Source organism: Microcaecilia unicolor, chromosome 5 (assembly GCF_901765095.1).
Source record: "Microcaecilia unicolor chromosome 5, aMicUni1.1, whole genome shotgun sequence".
NCBI classification, from domain to species: Eukaryota; Metazoa; Chordata; class Amphibia; order Gymnophiona; family Siphonopidae; genus Microcaecilia; species Microcaecilia unicolor.
In genome coordinates, this window is record NC_044035.1 from 173,389,664 (window position 1) to 173,415,889 (window position 26,226).

The 26,226-nt window shown below is 45.4% G+C and overlaps 1 protein-coding gene across 1 annotated transcript in view; it reads left to right on the forward strand.

The window, feature by feature from the left end:
• Positions 1–26,226, forward strand: part of HYDIN (HYDIN axonemal central pair apparatus protein) — a 2,443,906-nt gene that overhangs the window by 901,362 nt on the left and 1,516,318 nt on the right. Inside the window, exons 39-40 of the mRNA XM_030205004.1 lie at positions 2,892–3,182; positions 21,724–21,933. Coding sequence (XP_030060864.1) covers positions 2,892–3,182; positions 21,724–21,933 — 501 coding nt within the window. The remainder of the gene's footprint in view (positions 1–2,891; positions 3,183–21,723; positions 21,934–26,226) is intronic.

Sequence of the window (26,226 nt, forward strand, 5' to 3'; positions counted from 1 at the left end):
CACCCCAACCTTCAGTCTCTGGCTCTCACAGCCTGGATGTTGAGGGCGTAGACTCCGCTGCGTTGGGTCTGTTTGAGGGTGTCTCCCGGGTCTTGCTTGCCTCTAGGAAGGATTCCACTAAAAAGAGTTACTTTTTCAAGTGGGGGAGGTTTGTCGTTTGGTGTGAGAGCAAGGCCCTAGAACCTCGTTCTTGCCCTGCACAGAACCTGCTTGAATACCTTCTGCACTTATCAGAGTCTGGCCTCAAGACCAACTCAGTAAGGAATCACCTTAGTGCGATTAGTGCTTACCATTATCGTGTGGAAGGTAAAGCCATCTCTGGAGAGCCTTTAGTCGTTCGATTCATGAGAGGCTTGCTTTTGTCAAAGCCCCCTATCAAGCCTCCTGCAGTATCATGGGATCTCAACGTCGTCCTCACCCAGCTGATGAAACCTCCTTTTGAGCCACTGAATACCTGCCATCTGAAGTACTTGACCTGGAAGGTCATTTTATTGGTGGCAGTTACTTCAGCTCGTAGGGTCAGTGAGCTTCAAGCCCTGGTAGCTCATGCTCCATATACCAAATTTCATCACAACAGAGTAGTACTCCGCACCCACCCAAAGTTCCTGCCGAAGGTGGTGTCGGAGTTCCATCTTAACCAGTCAATTGTCTTGCCAACATTCTTCCCCAGGCCGTATACCCGCCCTGCTGAACGTCAGTTGCACACATTGGACTGCAAGAGAGCATTGGCCTTCTACTTGGAGCGGACACAGCCCCACAGACAGTCCGCCCAATTGTTTGTTTCTTTCGACCCCAATAGGAAGGGGGTCGCTGTCGGGAAACGCACCATCTCCAATTGGCTAGCAGATTGCATTTCCTTCACTTACGCCCAGGCTGGGCTGGCTCTTGAGGGTCATGTCACGGCTCATAGTGTTAGAGCCATGGCATCGTCAGTGGCCCACTTGAAGTCAGCCACTATTGAAGAGATCTGCAAAGCTGCGACGTTGGTCATCTGTCCACACATTCACATCACATTACTGCCTCCAGCAGGATACCCGACGCGACAGTCGGTTCGGGCAGTCGGTGCTGCAGAATCTGTTTGGGGTGTAAATCCAACTCCACCCTCCAGGACCCGCATTTATTCTGGTCAGGCTGCACTCTCAGTTAGTTGTTCTTCGTAGGTCAATTTTCTGTTGTATCCTCGCCGTTGCGAGGTTCAATTGACCTGGGTTCTTGTTTTGAGTGAGCCTGAGAGCTAGGGATACCCCAGTCGTGAGAACAAGCAGCCTGCTTGTCCTCGGAGAAAGTGAATGATACATACCTGTAGCAGGTGTTCTCCGAGGACAGCAGGCTGATTGTTCTCACCTACCCTCCCTCCTCCCCTTTGGAGTTGCGTTTTCATCATTTTTGCTTGTCATTCAACTGGCGGGAACGGTCACGCACGGGCGGGAAGACGGCCGCGCATGCGCGTTGGGCGTGCCCTGCGTGCGGACCGCCCGCGAAGCTTCTTCCGGTTGGTGGGGGCTGCCGCGGACGTCACCCTGTCGTGAGAACAATCAGCCTGCTGTCCTCGGAGAACACCTGCTACAGGTATGTATCATTCACTGTCTGTGGTAAGCTGGTTCCTGCTTTGTTTGTTTAGTTTCCCTTTACTCAGTGTTAACCCTTTATGTGCAGAGCTTGGTATTGGCCTTGTGTAAGCCCTGCCTCTGTTAGGTAGCCGTTCTGTCTGTGGTAAGCTGGTTCCTGCTTTGTTTGTTTAGTTTCCCTTTACTCAGTGTTAACCCTTTATGTGCATTGGTTTGTATTTGCCTTCTTTGAGCACTGCCTCTGTTAGGCAGCCTGTCTCTGGTGTCTGCCTTATCTCTTTCGGTACTCTTGTGTGCCTGCTTCTTTCCTGTCCTTATTTGAAAGCAGCCTTTTCCTTCAGCCTGTTTTTTTCCCTGTTTAGCCATTCCTGTGGAGCTTCGCTCTTGTAGAGTCCGTGTCTATAGTGTCCCATTCTGTCCCCGGCTTTCCCTTTTTCCCTGTGGGCTTTGCCCTCCGCTACCTTTCTGTGTAGCCTTTGTTTGCATTCTCTCCCTCTGGTCGTAGTCTGTATCCACCAGTTTTTGTCTGTCGCCCTTACCTTTGTATCACTAGCTAGCTCTGTGTGCATTGCATGAGCTCCAGTCCCTTCGAGGACCCTTCATTGTTCTTTTCCCTTCCCTAGTGTATGACTCGGTTCCAGTTTTGCCATGAGGCCCATATGCTTGGTCTCTGTACGAGTGTGTTCCGGATTGGCCTTGCGGCTTGCCTGAGTGGTCTGTCTCCCCTTTCTGGTGGTGCTTGTTGATTGTCCTGAGTGTGTGGGGCTTTGTGGCCTGTGGTATTGCTTAGCGCCTGTTTGGTCTACCCTAGGCCTTGGACAAGGTCCTTCCTAAGCCTAATCCTAGGCACAAGGGCTCACGATCAGATTAACAATTAGTTAGCCAATTATTTGGGTACATCTCTGGTGCCAAGATGCATGCCACATCTGGGAGCCATTGTGCACTTCCTATAAAATAGACCATCATGTGCTATAGCCTGCACAGTGCTGAGATGGTAGACAACATGGCAGCACCAAGGAGAAGTGGTTTAAGGAGGCTCAACTTCTTTTTCATTGAGTTACGGCTCCTAGTGAGGGAGGTGGAGAGGCACTATGACATTCTATATGGAGAGGCTGGATCTAGGGTCAGCACCAAGATCAAGATGGCTCGGTGGAGAGGCATTTGTGAATGCTGCAACTCCATCTAACACCAGAACTATGATGTTGATGACCTGAAGAAGAAATGGCAGAATGTGCTGCAGAGCCCACAAAAAGCAAGCTGCTTGGCATTGCGTGGGCCATGAAAACTCCAAAGCTGTCAACCCCCTGTTCCCCACCTTGAGAGGGAAGCAGCAGAAGACAAGACCAATGGGTGGAGGATGCTGCTCCGTCCACACAGCAGGATCCTGGCCTGCACGCAGCACCACTACAAGCAGCAGTGGCTCCTGGGCAGGAGAGATTAGCATCATCATTCCCACTTGAAGATACTGGAGAGAAGGAAGAAGAGAAAGTCACATTAAGGGAGCAACTTGGAGACCTGACTTCTATAGAGGAAGAGGTTGAGGAGGAAGACCTGCTGGAGAAGACTAGTGAAATCAGACTGCAGCTCGAGGAGGCCAACCCAGAAGACAAGCCAGTTCGTGATTCCAGCACCCCTGAGCAAAAAGATGAACTGATCTGCAGACTGGCTAATAATAACTCTGACTAGAATGCCTGCTCAGGAAGGAAGTCCATGACCTCTGCAGGGATATTTAGATTTGAGAGACACTGTAGTACCAGTACTTTCAGACCTTGTTAGTGAGTTTAGGACCCTGAATGTGACCCTGGCTTCCTATCTCCTCCAGCTGATTGAGCAGTCAAGGTCGCCAGGCACACCCTCTTCCTATGCGCGCCCCACCCCCTCTTCTCTCTACCTTGCTGCACCACTACATATGTCAGCAGGAACATTAGGGGTAATCCTTTTTGGCATTTCACATTTTTTGTTCATTTATCACCAGTGCACTGTTATTGATATTTTATACAATAAATGCCTTCACTCACCTAGTAAATTGTGTCTACATGAGTTGATTTCACATAGCCACAGCAACACTGCAGGACTTGAGGGGTTATTTCTTCCCACCCTTAATCAGCTTCTCCACACCCTCATCACCTTATACCTGTGTTGGGATATCTTGTGTAGGTTCAGGCATGTACTGCCAGATTGTGCACATGCAGCAGGTCATGAATATATTACATGCCGTTGCTGGAATGTAGAGCATTTTGCCCTCAGACCTGTCCAGTTACCTGAATCAGGATTTCAGATTCCAAAATTAATGCCATGGTCCTCATGTGGGCTTCATTATAGCAGTGCTCTGGGTCTCGCGCTGGATGCACTATGGGTGTCATTAGCCATGTTCGTAGTGGATAGCCTTGGTCACCTGCAGGGTGGAATGATGAGACATGCATAACAATGTTAGCATGCTGTGCTGTGGCTTGGCAGCACACAGCATGACAGAGCTTGGCAACTATGTGAGTTGCATGCTCCTGATCTGATGAGGGTAGGGGTCAGGGCTGGTCAAACCCAGTAAGCAGGGTAAGCACCGCAGGAGGGCACCTGCCTTCAAGGGCGCCACTGCGGTGCTGTGCCGCCATACCACGCCACCCTTGGGGGTTTAAATCTTTTATTTACCTCCGTCCCAGCGTCCGCGTCATTTCAAAGCCCTGCCCGTCTCTAGCCTTCCCTCCCTTCGTGAGTTCGTTCCCGCAGAGTCCCGCCTTCTGACGTCATTTCCTCGAGGGCGGGACTCTGCGGGATCGAACTCACGAAGGGAGGGAAGGCTAGAGATGGGCAGGGCTTTGAAATGACGCGGCCGCTGGGACGGAGGTAAATTTTAAAAAAAGACTTAAACCACGCAGCGTGGCAAGAAGAAAAAGAGGGATGTTGGGGGGAGAAGAAGGCGGGCAGGTGGGCATAAATGGGAGGGGGATGGAGGCGAAGGAGAATCGCTGGACAGGGGCAGGGTGGGAGAAGAGAGAAAGGATATGGGGGGGGGGGCGCCAGAGACCCTAGGACAGGCCCTGGTAGGGGTAGAGTGTAACAATGCTGCAGCTATGAGTGAGAGTGTGTATTGTCAGCAACCTGCCTGTTACCCTGCCACACTCAAAACAGTCATTTATTCCAGATTAGCGCAATATATATGAATCATGACATGACCTGGGGTAGTGTGCCTAGACACCTGTTATAATATTTTCTACTTTTATTTATTATCTGTTAGGGCTGCATTTTGATTAGCCCTCTATTGCCCAGAGTTACAATCAGCAGTAGAGAAAATACATAAATAATATATCTTTAATCATGTGATTAATCGTGATTACAAATTTTAATCAAAACGCAACCCTAAAAAGAATTAAAAGAATAAAATGAAAAGATAAGAGCTACAAATTACCAATTGAAAAATTACAAATTAAAGAATCTAAAATAGCATGCAGAATAGCTATAAACAGCTTACAGTTTTCACACCATACTTCTAAGCAAGTCTATTATACCTTGAGTATTTATTATTTATTACACTTAGATTATTTATTATTATTATTTATTATTTGCTTTTAGTAAAATTTGGATGTTCTTTTTATGGTCCTAACTGGATTTATATTGTATGTAGGTTTTCAGCATAGTTGTTTCGAATTTGATTTATATCTGACTAACATTTGCTGCCCCTGAATCAGCCTGCTACAGGCGAAACATGACCACATTGGACTATTTTAATAAATTTTGCTCTTCTTCATCTTCTTGATCCATTGACAAAATACAGAGTACAACCATCTACAGTGGTGGAAATAAGTATTTGATCCCTTGCTGATTTTGTAAGTTTGCCCACTGACAAAGACATGAGCAGCCCATAATTGAAGGGTAGGTTATTGGTAACAGTGAGAGATAGCACATCACAAATTAAATCCGGAAAATCACATTGTGGAAAGTATATGAATTTATTTGCATTCTGCAGAGGGAAATAAGTATTTGATCCCCCACCAACCAGTAAGAGATCTGGCCCCTACAGACCAGGTAGATGCTCCAAATCAACTCGTTACCTGCATGACAGACAGCTGTCGGCAATGGTCACCTGTATGAAAGACACCTGTCCACAGACTCAGTGAATCAGTCAGACTCTAACCTCTACAAAATGGCCAAGAGCAAGGAGCTGTCTAAGGATGTCAGGGACAAGATCATACACCTGCACAAGGCTGGAATGGGCTACAAAACCATCAGTAAGACGCTGGGCGAGAAGGAGACAACTGTTGGTGCCATAGTAAGAAAATGGAAGAAGTACAAAATGACTGTCAATCGACAAAGATCTGGGGCTCCACGCAAAATCTCACCTCGTGGGGTATCCTTGATCATGAGGAAGGTTAGAAATCAGCCTACAACTACAAGGGGGGAACTTGTCAATGATCTCAAGGCAGCTGGGACCACTGTCACCACGAAAACCATTGGTAACACATTACGACATAACGGATTGCAATCCTGCAGTGCCCGCAAGGTCCCCCTGCTCCGGAAGGCACATGTGACGGCCCGTCTGAAGTTTGCCAGTGAACACCTGGATGATGCCGAGAGTGATTGGGAGAAGGTGCTGTGGTCAGATGAGACAAAAATTGAGCTCTTTGGCATGAACTCAACTCGCCGTGTTTGGAGGAAGAGAAATGCTGCCTATGACCCAAAGAACACCGTCCCCACTGTCAAGCATGGAGGTGGAAATGTTATGTTTTGGGGGTGTTTCTCTGCTAAGGGCACAGGACTACTTCACCGCATCAATGGGAGAATGGATGGGGCCATGTACCGTACAATTCTGAGTGACAACCTCCTTCCCTCCGCCAGGGCCTTAAAAATGGGTCGTGGCTGGGTCTTCCAGCACGACAATGACCCAAAACATACAGCCAAGGCAACAAAGGAGTGGCTCAGGAAGAAGCACATTAGGGTCATGGAGTGGCCTAGCCAGTCACCAGACCTTAATCCCATTGAAAACTTATGGAGGGAGCTGAAGCTGCGAGTTGCCAAGCGACAGCCCAGAACTCTTAATGATTTAGAGATGATCTGCAAAGAGGAGTGGACCAAAATTCCTCCTGACATGTGTGCAAACCTCATCATCAACTACAGAAGACGTCTGACCGCTGTGCTTGCCAACAAGGGTTTTGCCACCAAGTATTAGGTCTTGTTTGCCAGAGGGATTAAATACTTATTTCCCTCTGCAGAATGCAAATAAATTCATATACTTTCCACAATGTGATTTTCCGGATTTAATTTGTGATGTGCTATCTCTCACTGTTACTAATAACCTACCCTTCAATTATGGGCTGCTCATGTCTTTGTCAGTGGGCAAACTTACAAAATCAGCAAGGGATCAAATACTTATTTCCACCACTGTATAAGTCATGTTAAGCTTCAGTTACTGCATCACTCATTGGTGGTTGAATCTGCAGTAAAAAAAAAAAAGCTAGAATTCTAAAAAATAGTTTAATATTCCTCTACAAAAGAATCCAATGTTGCTGAATATGATGGGCAAAAGGATGTTCCAGAATATAATGTTGAACGATGGAATAGCTGTTCATCAGTTCTAAATGATGCAGTTTCTCTATGCTGTTATAGAGCTGATACAAGAATCTGTACCTACTTCTTCAGCAGATTTTTCAATTCAAACCTTGTGTTGGACTCAAGAACTTGATGAGTGTGCAGTGTACCTTGTTTAGATCAGCTTATGACAACTTATGACACATTAAGAGGAACACACAAACAGTGAAAGTGACAACAAAAGTCCCAAATCAATGGTGCAGTGCAGAGTTTTATTAATAAGGTATAAATGACTCAGCACGAGCCTGGTTTCAGCCGCAAGGCCTTCCTCAAGAGTCAATACCAGAAAAATACACAAAGGTCTAATCCTGTGTAATGATAATGAATAACTGCAGGGGAAGGCTGCCTGTTAAATGAAGTGCTACTGTGGAAATGTGAAGACAAAGTACTGCGTTTGCTGGTTACATACCAGATATCGCTCATCTAAAGACACTGCCTCTATGAAGTGCTGCAAAGCAGCTCAATCATCAAGCAGAAAAAAGCAGAAGGCATCAAGAGGAACAGCAATACCCACCTATTGCTTGCAAGGCTAAAAGCTTTGGGCGTAGATGAAGATGTACATGATCAGATAACAGATGTTTCTCCGAGGACAAGCAGGCTGCTTGTTCTCACTGATGGGTGATGTCCACGGCAGCCCCCTCCAATCGGAAACTTCACTAGCAAAGGCCTTTGCTAGCTTTCGTGCGCCCATGCGCACCGCGCATGCGCGACCGTCTTCCCGCCCGAACCGGCTCGTGTTCGTCAGTCTTCTTTTGTCCGCGCTCAGGACGGTCGTGTTTTGCCGCCGTTTCGTGCCCCTCTAGTTGACCTTGCGCGTCTTCACGATTTTTCGCTTAAAAAAAAAAAAAAAAGAGACCGATCCGGTCTTTACCCCTTTCCCGTATTTCCAGCTTTTCCCCGCGTAAGTTTCCTTTCGCTTTCGGAACCGGCCTTTTTGGGCCTCGGTACGGGTTTTTTCTCCCTTCTTTTTGGTGCCTTTCGTCATCATCGCGAATTTTGATTTCACCGGCGTGATTTTTCCACCCATGCCATCGAAGTCTTTCAGCGGCTTCAAGAAGTGCACCCAGTGCGCCCGGGTAATCTCGCTCACTGATAGGCACGCTTTGTGTCTTCAGTGTCTGGGGGCTGGGCACCGCCCGCAGGCCTGCAGTCTTTGTGCTCTTTTGAAAAAGAGGACTCAGGTACTACTACTACTACTATTTAGCATTTAGCGAGATTGGCCCAGTGGAATGCTTTGTTCTCGGGCTCTTCGACGACAACAGCATGGGACTCGTCGAGTGCATCGATGTCAACAGCACACCCCCTTGGTAGATCTCTTTGCATCTCGAGCCAACCACAAGGTCCCTCAGTTCTGTTCCAGACTTCAGGCCCACGGCAGACTGGCATCGGATGCCTTCCTCTTGGATTGGGGGGACGGCCTGCTGTATGCTTATCCTCCCATACCTCTGGTGGGGAAGACTTTGTTGAAACTCAAGCAAGACCGAGGCACCATGATTCTGATTGCTCCTTTATGGCCGCGTCAGATCTGGTTCCGTCTCCTTCTGGAGTTGTCCTCCGAAGAACCGTGGAGATTGGAATGTTTTCCGACCCTCATCACACAGGACGAAGGGGTGCTTCTGCATCCCAACCTCCAGTCTCTGGCTCTCACGGCCTGGATGTTGAGAGCGTAGACTTTGCCTCTTTGGGTCTGTCGGAGGGTGTCTCCCGTGTCTTGCTTGCTTCCAGAAAAGATTCCACTAAGAAGAGTTACTTCTTTTTATGGAGGAGGTTTGCCGTCTGGTGTGACAGCAAGGCCTTAGATCCTCGCTCCTGTCCTACACAGACCCTGCTTGAATACCTTCTGCACTTGTCTGAGTCTGGTCTCAAGACCAACTCTGTAAGGGTTCACCTTAGCGCAATCAGTGCATACCATTACCGTGTGGAAGGTAAGCCGATCTCGGGACAGTCTTTAGTTGTTCGCTTCATGAGAAGTTTGCTTTTGTCAAAGCCCCCCGTCAAACCTCCTATAGTGTCATGGGATCTCAATGTCGTTCTCACCCAGCTGATGAAACCTTCTTTTGAGCCACTGAACTCCTGCCATCTGAAGTACTTGACCTGGAAGGTCATTTTCTTGGTGGCAGTTACTTCAGCTCGTAGAGTCAGTGAGCTTCAGGCCCTGGTAGCCCAGGCCCCTTACACCAGATTTCATCATAATAGAGTAGTCCTCCGCACTCACCCTAAGTTCTTGCCGAAGGTAGTGTCGGAGTTCCATCTGAACCAGTCAATTGTCTTGCCAACATTCTTTCCCCGTCCGCATTCCTGCCCTGCTGAACGTCAACTGCACACATTGGACTGCAAAAGAGCATTGGCCTTCTATCTGGAGCGGACACAGCCCAACAGACAGTCCGCCCAATTGTTTGTTTCTTTTGATCCCAACAGGAGGGGAGTGGCTGTGGGGAAACGCACCATTTCCAATTGGCTAGCAGATTGCATTTCCTTCACTTACGCCCAGGCTGGGCTGGCTCTTGAGGGTCATGTCACGGCTCATAGTGCTAGAGCCATGGCAGCATCAGTGGCCCACTTGAAGTCAGCCACTATTGAAGAGATTTGCAAGGCTGCGACGTGGTCATCTGTCCACACATTCACATCTCATTACTGCCTGCAGCAGGATACCCGACGCGACAGTCGGTTCGGGCAGTCAGTGCTTCAGAATCTGTTCGGGGTTTAGAATCCAACTCCACCCCCCTAGGCCCATGTTTATTCTGTTCCAGGCTACACTCTCAGTTAGTTGGATAAGTTCTTAGGTCAATCTCAGTTATGTCCTCGCCGTTGCGAGGCCCAATTGACCATGTTTGTTGTTTTGAGTGAGCCTGGGGGCTAGGGATACCCCATCAGTGAGAACAAGCAGCCTGCTTGTCCTCGGAGAAAGCGAATGCTACATACCTGTAGAAGGTATTCTCCGAGGACAGCAGGCTGATTGTTCTCACAAACCCGCCCGCCTCCCCTTTGGAGTTGTGTCTTCCCTTGTCTTTGTCTTGCTATATTCGGGACTGACGAACATGAGCCGGTTCGGGCGGGAAAACGGTCGCGCATGCGCGGTGCGCATGGGCGCGCGAGAGCTAGCAAAGGCTAGTGAAGTTTCTGATTGGAGGGGGCTGCCGTGGACGTCACCCATCAGTGAGAATAATCAGCCTGCTGTCCTCGGAGAATACCTTCTACAGGTATGTAGCATTCGCTTTCTTGAATGAATGAAATCTTTTTGGGGAAAAGGTTAAAGAAACAGTCTCCTTTAATTTAGGATAACTACACAACTATCCAAACTCTAGTCACAGATAATATTGAACAGCATTAAAATTCTTCACAGAGTAGAATATCAGTCATACAGAAGATCTTATTATTAGTATAGATGATACTAACCATATAGCTATGCATATCAAAGATCCAGAATTCAAAGATCTTCCCAACAATGTCTGTAGAGACAAATACCAACAGAAAAGAAACCTCAAAACTCAGGAAAATTAGTTCTTTTTTTTTTGTAAATATTTTTATTAGTACATGGATGCAGTTACAGACTTTATGAACAGTAACAATGCCAAGCAAAACACGTCCTTACAACTTTTACCAACAGTCTACTGACCTCCATGTTTTATTTTTAACTTTCATTGCTTCCCTCCCCCACCCAGTATCCCTCCCCCTACCTTCCCCCCTCCCCCCCTCCCCCCTGTTCCCCTCTCCCTCCCTCCTCCCCCTCCCTGCTTCTTCCTGCTTGGACAGCACACCATCTAAATAAACAGGTTCTTATTCAGGCACCGTAAGTAAGGTGCATGTTCTCCTCCATAACTCACGATACTGGCGAGCACCCATGGAAATCACGGATTTATATCTCAAAGATACCCAATTAGCCATCTCCATCATACTGTTCTTCCAGGCTGCCAGTACCGGGGGCTCTCTATGCACCCACTGCTTCAACACACATCTTTTAAGCAGGATCATGGCTAGCAATATAAATTTATACTGTGAGGCTCTGAGTCCCTGCTCCTTAAGAGCTTGTCCACAGCCCATTAACGTAATGGAATAATGCCACTCCACCGATTTCTGCAAGATCTCTTCCAGGAAGTCTATCGCCCCAGACCACAGCTCTTGCAAAGTTGGGCATTCCATGAAAGAGTGCAGAAAAGTGCCTACCGCTCCCCCACACTTGTCACACTTGTCACTGTCCCACATTCCCAGGGATTTCCCCCTTGCTTTAGTGATATGCACCCTATAAAGAACTCTGTACTGCGTATCTTGCAAGGATGCATTCGGAGTAATTCTCCGCAAGCCCTGAAAGATTGCACTCAATCTTTCCACCGATACCTCTTCTACAACATCCTTACTCCATGCTGCTGCTAGCGATGTCAAATGAGGTGCCCGCAATTGTTCCCTAATCATTTGACACCAGCCCGTCAACCTGTTATGAGGCGGGGTCATTTGTAAAAAAGTATAATCGAGTTTTGTGAATCTCACTGTCGTCCCGCTCCGGCGCTCCACACTCAGTATATAATCTCTTGCCTGTAGGTATGCGAAGAACTGAGAGCCAGGGATCCGCAACTCACTGCTCACCACTGCAAACGTGGGAAAGGCCTCCTCCCCCTCCCTTCGGAATTGGCCTATGAACCTGCAGCCTTTTTCTTTCCACTTACCAAAGACTGACACCCCCACCCCTGCTGGGAATGCCATATTTCCCACCAACGGCAAAAACGGGCTAGCCCCTGCGGTAATTCCCGCTTGCCCTCTCCACCATCTCCATGCCATTTGAAGAGCTGCTACATAGGGGTTGTCCACTTTCTTTTTTGCCCCCGACACTGCCCAGGACTCTAAAACCGTAAAGGGATCATTGGGCCTGCACCAGCTCTCCCAGAAACCCGAGGGAGCAAAAAATCCCTGCTCCGTGATCAATTCGTGGATCCACCTCATTAACGCAGCAACATTATAAATTCGCAAATCTGGGAGTCGGAGTCCTCCCTGCCCATGGTTCCTAATCATCTTTGCGAATGCTATCCTTGGGCATTTGGCGTGCCAAATAAAGGTGCTCACTACGCTTTTGTACAAACGCTGCTCCGAGGATTTCACCCACAGAGGGAGCATCTGCAGCGGGTAAAGTATCTTAGGCAACAATACCATCTTGACCAGCGCTATCCTCCCTAGAAAGTTCTCTGGCAGATCTTTCCACTTCTGACATATGTGTTTTACTTCCGCTAGTCGGTCCAGCACATTTTTTTTGTATACCCAAGCCGGATTTGCACTAATATAGATCCCCAAGTATTTAATACCCTCTGTAGCCCAGCGTAGTGGAAAGGAGATTGAGGTCCTACTCGCACAGGGGTCACTCACCGGCAATGCTTCGGACTTGTCAAAGTTTATGCTAAGACCCGAAAATACCCCAAATGCCTGAATAATTGCCATAGCCATCGGCAATGTACGGGCTGCCTCATCCAGCAAAAGCAGCATATCATCTGCAAATAGATTGATTATGTATTCCTCTCCACCCACTTTCAATCCCTTCATCGTGGCCTCCTGTCGCAACTTTGCAGCCAGGGGTTCCAAAGTAAGGAGAAATAGTAGCGGTGAGAGGGGGCAGCCCTGCCTAGTCCCCCCCCCCCCCAAAATAAAAGTATCTGTCAAGGAATCATTGACAAGGAGCTGCGCCGTCGGGTTACTGTATAGCGCTCGTACCCAACCCAGAAAATCTCCATTAATACCAAAGCGTTCCAGAATCCAAAACAAATAGGACCAGACCACCTTGTCAAAAGCCTTTTCTGCGTCAAGGCTTGCCACTATAGCATCTCCCGCTCTGCCATTTCCCTCCAATAGTATTCGGCTCACTTTCACAATATTGGCTGATGCAAACCTCCCCTTAACAAAGCCCACTTGGTCCGGGTGAACCAGGTCAGGGACCACCCCCCCCAGTCTGTCTGACAATACCGCTGCCAGAATCTTTATGTCCTGGTTTAGCAGCGATATAGGCCTATAAGAACCCACTAATTCTTCATCTTTCCCTGGTTTAGGGATCAACACAATATGTGCATGATTTAATACCGTCCCCATCTCACCCTTTTCCTTGGTCTCTTCACACATAGCTACAAAAGGTGCCACCATTACATCTTGCAAGATTTTATAATACTCCGCTCCTAGCCCGTCCGGGCCCGGTGCCTTGGCCAGCTTAAGACGCTTGACCACTTGTTGCACTTCCTTTCCTTGGATGGGCACGTTCAGCCCCCTCCGCTGTTCCTCTGAAATCCGGGGCAACCCTATCCCTTCAAAGAATTCCAAGCATTTTTCCTCTGAAAACTCTCCTGCCTGATATAGGTGTGAGTAATATTGAACAAATTCTTTTTTAATGTCAGACAACTGGGTTTTAACCTCCCCTTCCCTGTTTCGTATTTTAGCTATAAATCTTTTTGCCGTTTTTTGCTTCACTAAAGACGCTAGTAATTTGCCCGTCTTATTGCCCCATTGATGTAATTTGTATTTATATAACTTGATATTATAGAGTGCACTTTCCTCCAATACATCCTGCACCTCCTTTCTAGATTCCATGTATGCCTTCCTATTGATATCAGAAGGGTGCCCAACAAACATTCGTCGGGTATCTCTCAATTTTATGGTAAGGGCCCTTATTTTTTTCCCCTCGCTTTTTATTCAGGGAGGTCGTATACGAAATAATCTTCCCTCGCAATACTGCCTTTGAGGCCTCCCAGAACACTCGTGGGGTCACATCTTGCGCATCATTTTCTATCATATAATCTATCCAACTCTTTCTCAGATAAGTATGGAAGTCCCTGCTTTGGTATAGTGCTGGGTTCATACGCCACCGGTCGGCCCCGTCCCGCCCTCCCTCATGCCACACCATCCACACCGGCGAGTGGTCAGATACCTCTGGCTCCCCAATTCCCGACTGTTGCACCCTTAAGGCCATCGTGTAAGGCACTAACAGGTAGTCTAGGCGAGAGTGTGTCCCATGTGGATGCGAGAAAAAAGTAAAATCCACCTCACTAAGATGCTGATGTCGCCATATATCCACTAAATCTAACTCTTTCATCAAAAAATTGACCCCTTTGTCTTCCTGGCCTTTGCCCACCCTTCTTGGGGGCTTACAATCTATGGAAGGATCGCTGGTAATATTAAAGTCCCCCCCTATTATTAATTGATATTGATCAAATGTTACCAGTTTAGCAGTCAGCAACGTAAAAAAGCTGTGAGAGTATACATTGGGTGCATATACACTACACACCCCCACCCTTCTGCCCTGCATTTCTCCTGCTATTATAACAAACCTCCCTTCAGGGTCTTGATACATTATGTGCAGGTTAAAGCTAATGGTTTTCTTAAGTAGTATGGCTACCCCTCTTTGCCTCCCATTGTAGGATGCAAAGAATACATCTCCTACCCAGTCCCTTTTCAGCTTTAAGTGTTCCAGCTTGCTTAAGTGGGTCTCTTGCAGCAGAGCTATATCAGCCTTCTGCCTCCTGAGTGCCTGTAATATTTTTGTACGCTTTATTGGAGAGTGCACTCCATCAACGTTCATTGTCACAATCTTTAAACTAGCCATACAAATTCAGCTTATCGTCTCCACTTGCGCAAAACTCATTTACTGAGTCCGAGGGCCTCCCAGCTAAGCCCCCGGACCACTCATCCACTCCTGCATCTCCTCTTGTTCTGCAGTGCCCATGCATTATCTCTCCAAGCTGGCAACCCTTATCAACTGTTCCCGTGCTGTCCCATTGGTTGTTCACAGAACCCTGCGCTTCACTCTCTCCCTGTCCCCTCTGTTCCCGCTTCTCAAATCTCCCCTCCCCCCTCCCTTCCCTTCCCACCCTTTCCCGTTTCTTATCCCATTTTACCTGCTTCCTAGTAAAACCCATTCTGTCCTCTCCACTCTCTTTCAAGCCACAACACACTCACCCCTCTTGTACACCACCAACTCTCCCGGCCTCCCCTGCCCCTCTTCTTTCCCCCCCCCCCCCCCCCCCCCCCCGACTCCCAAACATGTTTAAAGTTTCAACATGCATCAACGAACATATGGCAATCTATAACAAAACCTGCCATCAACTCTTAATACCAGGAGGTGTCCAGCAATGAGCTCTTTCAGATATGCAGTTCTGGTGGCTGTCACGATTCCACTTAAGGGCTCGGAGTGGCTGCTACCTCGATCATCATGGGTTCCGCTTTCGCTGACTGCCACTTCTACTAGGGTGATTCTGCTCCCTTTTGGTGGTCAGCAGGGCATGTCCCCCACTCCCGCCGCTCTCAAAACCTCTTCGCCAGCCACCTCCTTGTCCTCCTGTAACAAGTCTCAATCTCCTGTCAGCAGTCTCATTATACTACGCCATTTCACATTCATGGCGCGTCGCACCTCCTGCTTCATTTCAAATTGGTCACAAACGTTTCAAGTGCGGCTGATTCAGTGAAAAACAAAGTCTTATTCTCGTGCAGCACTCTAACTTTCGCAGGGTATAATAAGGAGAAGCGGACTCCCTTCTCATACAGTCTTTTGCAGTGCCGGCCCATGATTCTCCGCTGCTCAGAGACTATCGCTGAATAATCCTGGAAAAGCATTATTTTTACACCATTATATTCTAGTCCTGGCTTGCGTCGGTGTGCCTGCAAAATAGCCTCCTTGTCTGCATAATTCAACAGCTTTGCCAGTACTTGTCGGGGCCTGTTCTCTCCCGGTCGCTCTGCCCCCACTCTGTGCACTCGTTCCACGTGCAGCGTGTTCCCGCTCGCGTCCAGGCCCAGTTGTGCAGGGAGCCATTTTCCTACAAAGTCCCGGAGCTCCGATGCTTTAACTGTTTCAGGGAGACCCACAATCCTGAGATTATTTCTCCTGCTACGATTCTCTAAATCATCCGCTTTCTGTTCTAGTTGCTCGCATTTGCGCTCCAGTGCCGCTACCCTGCTATTCACTCCTGCCGCTGTATCCTCACACTGGGAGACCCGATCTTCCACATGTTGTAAACGAGCACCCTGGCGTTCTAGCGTCTCCCTAATCTGGTCTACTGACGCTTGCAACTTCGAGAGTTTCTCCTCCAACACCACCGATATCTGCTGTGCCAGGTCTCTAACCAGTTCAGGCGGCAACGGGCTTGCCATTGGCACTTCGGAGATCGCCGCCATTTTCTTTTGTTCAGCGCCAACCCTTTTTTTCCTTCGCGGGACCTTGGCGGGCATGCCCTGCCAACTCTCGAGTTTCAATCAGTCTCAATCTTTCCAGTGCTCTCCTCTCACTAGTACGTTTCTGCCTGTTCCTTCTGGGAGTCGGTACGGGGGAAAATCCTGGGTTTTATCGCTGTTTTTCCTGCGAGCAGGTCGGAGCCGATGTTTCAGGCGTCCACTCAGCTACCCGCCATCACGTGACCCCAGGAAAATTAGTTCTAAACTAAGCCTTCCTAGTTTTTGGCAACACCAATTATCTCAGTATACCAGTGGGAAGGAGATGGACTCTTTCTAAAAGAATGGAAGAACATAATAAAAGACAAACTGATAACCAATATTATCTGAAAGGGTTACAAATTATGGGGATCAACTTTTTATCCACTGCCTATAAGTTGATGTCAATTACTTATGCAAGAAATCAGCACAATAATGCTGGAAAATGCTATCGAAAAAGTTCCATGTGACAAGGAGAACCATAGGTTCTATGCCAAGAAATCAGGAAGATTGCAGCTGATATTTCACTTTGAGAACTGAAAAAAATCATAATATAGGAAAAATTCAAAATGAATTCTTTAGCCTCTATTTTACCTGTCCTTCAAAAAGATGAATGGTTGATCTCCTTGAATTTAAAAGACTCTTATACCCATATTCCAATTTATCCAAACCACAGGTGCTTTTTGCACTTCAGATTTCTAGATTGACACTGATTCTTCTGTATGGACTTTCATCAGCCCCTCAAGTTTATATGAAATGGGTGGTGGCGGCAGCAGAAGCAGCACAGTTATAGCAAAGAGAATATTTGTTTTTTCCATACTTCGATAACTGACTGATTTCTGGAAACACATCCCAAAGGGCAATAACCTCCCTGAACCGATCAATACAATTACTTACAGATTTGGGATGTGTTATAAATTAAGAATAATCGACTCTTGTCTCTGCATAGTCAATAGAATTCATAGGAGCATACTCCATCAGCCAGAGCCAGAGGGCCAATGCAATATTGAACCTATTGGCCATGATTTGTTCGATGAGGTATCTGCAAAACACTTCCTGAAATTGAACAGCCACATGGTAGTGACACAACAGTATATGTGGAGGACTTCGAAACCCATAGTATCGAAACAAGATGGGCGTCCATCTTTTGTTTCGATAATACGGTCGGGGACACCCAAATCTCAGCATTTAGGTTGACCTTAGAGATGGTCTTCCTTAGATGATCGTCCCCAGTTTTCGGCTTATTGCATAAATGTAAATTTAAAAATTTATAAATAAACAAAATTTAAAAAAAAAGGAAAACACACAATCTCTAATTGGCTGGCGGACTGCATATCCTTCACTTATGCCCAAGCTGGGCTGACTCTGGAGGGCCATGTTAAGGCTCATAATGTAAGAGCCATGGCTGCGTCAGTGGCTCACTTGAAGTCAGCTTCTATTGAAGAGATTTGCAAGGCTACAACGTGGTCATCAGTCCACACATTCACATCTCACTACTGCCTTCAGCAGAATACCCGACATGACAGTCGGTTTGGGCAGACGGTGCTGCAGAATCTGTTCAGGGTTTAGAATCCAACTCCACCCTCCTAGGCCCATTTCTGTTCTGTTCCAGGCTGCACTCTCACTTAGTTTTGTTTCTTTTCAGGTCAATCTCTGTTAGGTCCTTGCCTTTGCGAAGCCCAGTTGACCAATGTTCATTGTTTTGAGTGAGCCTGGGGGCTAGGGATACCCCAGTTGTGAGTATAAACCAGCCTGCTTGGCCTCAGAGAACATGAAGATACATACCTGTAGCAGGTATTTTCAGAGGACAGCAGGCTGATTATTCTCACAAACCCACCCTTCTCACCTTGGAGTTGTTTCAGTTCTCCTTTTGCTGTTTATTCAACTGAGGAGGGCACGCTCGCGTTGCAGGCGGGAAGCCGTTCGTGCATGCGCAGAGTGTTCGGGCCGCACGAAGGAGCATTCTGGAAACCTCTTTTTTTGCTGTGCAAGTTTTTTCCTGGTCTCCTGGGCCATCGCAAACGATGACCCATTTGTGAGAATAATCAGCCTGCTGTCCTCGGAGAATACCTGCTACAGGTATCTATCTTCATGATTCAGTCAATTGTTGGATGTCTGCAAACAGTCTAAAGCTGAATATTAATAAGGCGCAGATCTTATTATTGACAACTTTTTGAATCATTTGATATACCAACAATGTATATATAACTAACAAATTTGTTCCTATTGTTCAGGATTTGAGAGATCTGGGTTTGATGCTTGACAAGGTTTGACTATGGAAGTGCAGGTGCAAAAGATTATTAAAGATGTTTATTTTAAATTACAATTAGTGAGAAGATTGAAGAATTTACTGAAGCAGCATAATTTTAGAACTGTTATGCAAAATTTATTAATTCCTTGTTCTGATTATGCTAATGTCTTATTGTTAGGACTCAACTCAGATTAAAGCATTACATATAGTGCAGAACTCAGTGGCCAGGGTCTTGACAGGGGCCAGTCATTTTGAACACATTACTCCTGTACTGAAAAGTTTACACTTGTTGCCTATTGAGTACAGGATCCAATTTAAAATTCTTTGTTTAGTTTTTAAAATATTATTGCAATAGGTCTCAAAGATTTTGGCAACTAAGCTTCATAATTATTAGACAAATTGTTAAGATCAGGAACCCAACAATTACTTAATATCTTATGCTGCCTCTTATAATTAGGAACATCAAAGATTTTAAAGAGTTCAAAAGGGAGCTTAAAACTCTTTTCTTTATGCAGGCTTTTAATTGGGGTAATGAATGAATTTTCAGTAATTACCTTTTAATAGACTGATTTGTTTCATATGCCTTTATGTAGAAATTTATTATGAATTTGGTCTGTTTTTATATTATGTATATGTTTATGTGATCCACTAAGAACTATGGATTAAGCGGAATAAAAAGAATTTAAATAAATAATAACCTCCTGTAAAATACTAACAAATGTGAAAGCAGAGTCTGCACTTATACGGGTATATTATAAAATTCCTAAATTTACATGCATACTTGCAGAAGCTATGCACTAACATTTACATCAGTCCTTAAGATGGTATACATGTGCATTCTTTTGCACCAATGTAAGTGTTCTATGATGTCAAATAGACACATACATAACTTTATAAAATAGGCAGATGTAAACACATGCTACTGGGGCGCAACTTTATAAAACTACCCTTATAACAACTCACATCGACAAAAGTTGAGCATTAACCAATAGGTTATTTTCAGTTCAAAACAATTAGGGCTCCTTTTACAAAGCGGTACTACCAATTAACGTGTGTTGAATGTGAAGAAGACCACTGCTTTAAAAAGGAGCCCTTAATGAGGTTGGCTTTTGAATATTGACTGCAGTATTTGTAGCATCCCCAACCCCTGCCAGCTCAATGAGCAGAAGAAATATAGATTCAAACTCAGGTCTTCTGGAGAGTAGCCCACAGTCATATTATTATAGCTTGGACTGCAAATGTACAAATGATGATATTTGAAGTCAACACGGCAAAAGTGATGCACTAAAGATAATTTGGTGCTCATTTTCAATGCAGATGGGTGTCTCAAAATGCCCCCCAAAATGTCCATCTGTCAAAAAAAATTCAAATCGTGATTTTCAAAAGGCAGAATTTGGACACTCTACCAAATTGGATGGCAGAGGCGGGGCTGGTGGTTCGGAGGCGGTGTTAGTGCTGGGCAGATTTATACGGTCTGTGCCCTGAAAATGACAGATACAAATCAAGGGGCTGGTGGTTGGGAGGCGGGGCTAGTGCTGGGCAGACTTATACGGTCTGTGCCCTGAAAATGACAGATACAAATCAAGGGGCTGGTGGTTAGGAGGCGGGGCTAGTGCTGGGCAGACTTATACGGTCTGTGCCCTGAAAAAGACAGATACAAATCAAGGTAAGGTATACACAAAAAGTAGCACATATGAGTTATCTTGTTGGGCAGACTGGATGGACCGTGCAGGTCTTTTTCTGCCGTCATCTACTATGTTACGCTGCAGTTCATCCAAATAGCAAGGGAATGTGTTGTGGCCATGTTTAGGGCAGGACTAGGGCGGTCCCAAATTTAAGATGTCCTGCAGCGATAATTGAAGGGCATCCTAAGTTAGACCTGTTTCAATCACGTCCAGGTATAGAAAGGTGCACTGACTGAGTAACTGGCCACTAGATGGATTAAGGAATGACCATTGGAGTGGAGGAGTAGCCTAGTGGTTAGTGCAGTGGACTTTTATCCTGGGGAACTGAGTTCAATTCCCACTGCAGCTCCTTGTGACTCTGGGCAAGTCACTTAACCCTCCATTGCCCCTGGTACAAAATAAGTACCTGAATATATGTAAACCGCTTTGAATGTAGTTGCAAAAACCTCAGAAAGGTGGTATATGAAGTCCCATTTCCCTTTCCCCCTTAATTCGCCAGTGGTATTATGGGCATTCTGAACACAGTAGCAGGTCTGAAGGGTAGCCTAGTGTAGTGTTTTCCAAGTCTGGTCCCGGAGTACCCCCTTGCCAGTCAGGTTTTCAGGATATCCACAATGAATATGCATAAAAGAGATTTGCATATAATGGAGGCACTGTATGCAAATCAAGTTCATGCATAATCATTGTGGCTATCCTGAAAACCTGACTGGCAAGAGGTACTCTAGGACCGGACCGGACTTGGGAAACACTGGCCTAGTGGTCTTTGCAGTGGAGTGTAAACCAGGGGACTCAGGTTCACATCCCAATTGAACTTACCCTTTTTTTTTAACCTTTACATTTTGAACCCTAAATTAAATTGTGTACCTAAATATTAAAGACACCTGAAATGTTGAAGGCTATTGAGGTGGTGTACATTCAGGTACAGTAGGTATTTCCCTGTCTCTGGAGGGGGCTCACCATGTAAAATAACAGAACTTGCAGTGGAGTATGAACCTAGGTGCCCTGGATTAAAGTCCACTGTACTGACCACTAGGCTGCCTTTCTGCTCTGCAGGGATGTCTGTGTGGCCATTTTTGTACAAATGCTACCAGACAGATATCCTTGTCCCTGGTTTTTTGGATATTTTATTTTGGAAAATGGCTGTTCATTTTGAATGTTCTCACATATTTTCAAATGGGAAACCCCAAAGTTTTTACTGTTTGAAAATGGCTGTGAGATGGAAGGGTTTTTTTGGATGCTATGAGCGGCATGTCCTCTTCTGACGTGAACATTCTTTCGAAAATGTCCCTTCATGTTTTCAGTCTTGGTTTTTATCATGTGATTGTGATCCCTGTTAGAAAATAATTGCTTTCCTCTAGAGCTGTGATGTCCATTGTACAGTTTGTAAGACCTGCAATCTAATGCAACCTTTTAAAAAAGTAAACATTTTTATTGAATTTTGTTATGAGTCTTTGTATTCTCCCATTAGGTATTTGATATTCTACCACTCTATGGTGTACTACAGCCAGGTGAGAGCCAGCAGGTGGCATTCACCTTTTTTGGACATGCTAACATCAATATACAGGCAAAGGCATTATGTACTGTCGAAGCAGGTCCTACCTATGAGATCATGCTGTATGGAGAAGCCTCGCTTGTTAGTTATGTTCTCAGCACAAAGGAAGTTGACTGTGGATTGCAGGTAAGAGTCACCCAATGACACCATGGATGCCAGGGTGGTGGTGAACAGCCTGTGATTTTGTTTCCATTACCAGTACCTTTTAACTTTTGGAATAATTTTTATTTTTGTGTAGCAGCCTTGGTGGCTAGGCATATAGTGTGAGACAGAGACAAAACTTTAAGCTCCTGACTCCTGGGCCTGTGTTTTTTGTATAAATCTCTTTATTAAAAGTCAGATTAATTTTACAAGTTTGAAAACCATGTTTAACAGTTAGTCTCGTCTCAGAATAAACAAATAAGTATGTTACTATGTTTTCTCCCTCTCCCACCCTCCCCCCTCCCGTTCCCCCCCTCCCTCCGAACAGTTGCCTATTCCTGCTATTGCATATCTATCTCTTTGCATTCAGTCCAGCTTATAAATTCAAAATCTTGCTTCGCGCTGATGAAGTCAATGTGTCCCAAAAGGGTGCCCAAGTGGTACAAAATATATCTCCTTTCTTTGAGGTTAAGTCTGATATTCCTGAACGTTCCAAAGTACAAAATTGAATCATTGACGAGCGCCAGTGTGCGATCGTGGGCCCAGCCGGATCTAACCACAGCTGCAATATCACCTTCCTTGCCATCAACATAGCTTTTTTCAGGAAGATTTTCATGCCTCGTGGTGTAGGACTCTGTATGTGGAAGATGTCAAACAATTGCTCCGGTGATGGGCGCCAAACAGCTTTCCAAAAGATAGAAACATGTCTTGTGAGAGCTACCCAAAATGGCTTGATTCTCCTGCAGGTCCAAAACATATGGCCCAAATGGGCTTGTTCCTCTGTACATCTTGGGCAGTTGTTATTTTCTCGTAGAGTAGCCCGATATGCTCTGTGTGGTGAGATATGTAATCTTAGTACAAACTTATAATGCAACTCCCACCAACTGGCATTATCTGTTAGATGATAAACTGACATTAGACAAGACTCTACCTGGTCTGGTCTCATATTTAAGACTAACTCTTGACTCCATTTCTGTGCTTCTTTCGAATAATCATATTTTCCAATTCTATCTCTCAACATGCCATGAAAGTATTTTAGCGGGGTGCGGAGTTGGGCCTCTAAATCCAATATATCCTTCAGTCTCTCCCATACTTCTGAAGTGAGCATCCTACTGTCCAAGGACTGCACATAGTGGCGAATTTGATAGTATGCAAATATGTCACCTTCGGCTAGACCAAATTCCTCACATAAACTTTGAAATGGCTTAATAGTCCCCTGCTCCGTTATCACATGAAAGAGATAACATATCCCTTTCGCGGCCCACACTTGAAATACTCGCGATGTATCTCCCACAGGGAAATCACAATTCCCTTGAATTGGCAGTAGCGGGGTCATCTTAGGGTTTATAGCATATATTCTACACATCAACCTCCATGCCCTACGCAGAGGCCGAAAAATTATATTTAAGTGTCTCGAGAGGTTTGTTCCCTTTGCCGTGGAATGGAGCCAATGAGCAAAATGCTGTGGTTTCAGGAGGGATATTTCTGACCTGGTACAGGTGAAAAATTGAGTCGATCTGAACCAGTCTGAGAGGTGACGAGCACTACTAGCTACTGTGAAAAGGCGTAAATTCAACAACCCCAATCCCCCCTTGACACGTGGTAACATGGCTCTCACGAGTGATATACGTGTTCTTTTCCCTTGCCAAAGAAATTTGGTTAACTGCCTGCCCAACCATTTTTCGTCTTTATAACTCAACATGAGTGGCAGAGTTTGAAACATATAAATCCATTTTGGAAATAAGATCATATTGTACAGCGCCACTCGTCCCAGCAATGAAATGGGTAATCCCTGCCAGCCCCGCATTACCTCTTCCATTTTGGTTTTGTGGGCCTCTATATTTTTATGGTATAGTTGTGATAGATCCGCCGGAATATATATCCCTAGATATTTTACTACTGTAGATTCCCACTTTAACGGGAATGGGCCAACCCAATTATCTTTTATTTCAGACTGAATTGGTAAGACCAATGATTTTTGATAGTTTAGGGAGAATCCTGAGTAAAAGGTGAATTCATCTAGTGTTGACAGTAATCTTGGTATAGAACTATCTGGTCGAGTGAGCGTGAGGAAAATATCATCCGCAAACGCCAATATCTTCACTGGCTGCTCCGGCAACTCAACCCCAAAAATATCCGTATCTTGCTGTATGGTTCGCAATAAGGGTTCTAAATAAAGCAAGAATAATAATGGGGACAATGGGCATCCCTGCCTCGTTCCCTGGGACACCTCAAATGAATGTGATTTATATCCATTTACCAAAATACTAGCAGTCGGGTTGTAATATAGAGATTTAATAGCCTGTAGGAACCAACCTCCTATACCTATATGTGTAAGAACCTGAAATAAATAATCCCATTGAACCTTATCAAATGCTTTCTCCGCATCTAGACTGACCAATGCTAATTGTTGTTTGTTTGATTTACAATGAGCTATAGATAAAAGTACTTTCCTCACATTTAGGACAGAATGACGTCCTCGTACAAATCCTACTTGATGTTCTCCCACTACCTGAGGTATATGAATAGCTAGTCGGTCAGCTAGAATCCTGGCCAAAATTTTTAGGTCAACATTTAGTAAGGATATAGGCCTATAGGATTCAACCCTGTCACGCGGTTTACCGGGCTTTGGTATTAGAGTGATCAACGCTTCATTTTCCAGAGAAGAGAAAAAACCCCTATCCACCACTGCATCATAGTAATCCAGTAATGGGCCACACAATTGTAACTCCAACATTTTGTAATACTCATGGGAAAAGCCGTCTAAGCCCGGAGATGAACCTCCTGGCAGGGATTTAATTACTTTTTGAATTTCTACGGCTTGGATAGGCTGTGATAAGTGGAGCTGAGCTGCTGAAGATAGCTTTGGTAGACCTGCGTCTTCAAGATAATCAGTTAAAACCGGGCCTTGCTCATTTTGTGGCCTTGTGTACATCTTTTTGAAATATGAATGGAAAACATGTGCCATTTCTGTTGGAGTAGAAGTAGGGCATCCACCTTCTGTACTTATCATAGGGATGAATTTCGAATGAGTTTCAGAACGTGCCAGGTGTGCTAGTAATTTCCCGGATTTGTTTCCAAAACGTTGGTAGTTATGTTTCCTAAAGATTAGTCTGGATTTAGTTTTTTCGTGAATATATGCATTTAATGCCGCTAAGGAAGCATTCATCTGCTCTCTATTTAAGGGTGTTGGATTTGCTATAAATATCTGTTTTGTTTTTCGGTAATCCTTTTCTAGATTAATAATAGCAGTCGCTAAACGTTTATTTCTAGCACTCATAAATGCTATCACCTCTCCTCGCATCACTGCCTTGGAAGCTTCCCAAAAGAGTGTTGCAGATGAACAGGAGCTTAAATTTGTTTCCTCATAATTTTTCCAACTCAATAGTAGATGTTCTAGAAATTTTTTATCTTGTTTTAAATAAGAGGGGAATCTCCACATATGAGACTCCCTAGCTCTCTCCTCCATTGTCAAATCTATCCATATTGGAGTATGATCTGAAACAGCTAACGGGCCAATGATAGCTTGGTGGATTTTATGAAACCAAGTGGTAGATATCAGTATATAATCTATGCGTGACCAAGTTTGGTGGGCCTTCGATTGATGTGTGTAATCTTTGACAGTAGGATTTAGTAGACGCCACGGGTCTACCACTTGTAAGGTGGAGCAAAAATGAGCAAGTCCTCCCTTCCTCCCAGACCCCGGGCCAGGGCTTGGTGATGATCGGTCCAATTGTGGGTCTAAGACTGTATTGAAATCACCTGCCCAAACCCAAGGGGCATCTAGGTATTTATGACCCAGAGTTATAAGAGATTGAAAAAAGGATTGTGAATACCCATTAGGCCCATAGAGTGCACATAAGTAAAAGTTTTGACCCTGATAATTTACCTTCAAGAGTACTATTCTACCTTCACTGTCTTTATACAATAGCTGTGTCTGACATTGCAATCTTTTTTAAATCAAAATGGCTACCCCACTACGTTTTTTGTCCGCAGACGAGTAGTAACAATGTTCTACCCATTGCTGCTGCAATTTTTGGTGTTCCGTGTCCGTTAGTTTTGTTTCTTGCAGACACGCTATGTCTGCATTCTGTCTTTTTAATTGAGTCAATATTTTGGAACGTTTTATTGGGGATGAGATGCCGGCAACATTCCACGAAACTATTCTAAGTTTGACCGCACCTTTTGGTTTTGCCTGTCACCACATCTCAAGATTTTAACCATTTTGTTTTGAGCCCCCGGATGCCCAGCCTCCTCCGGGAACCACTCTCTCTGAGA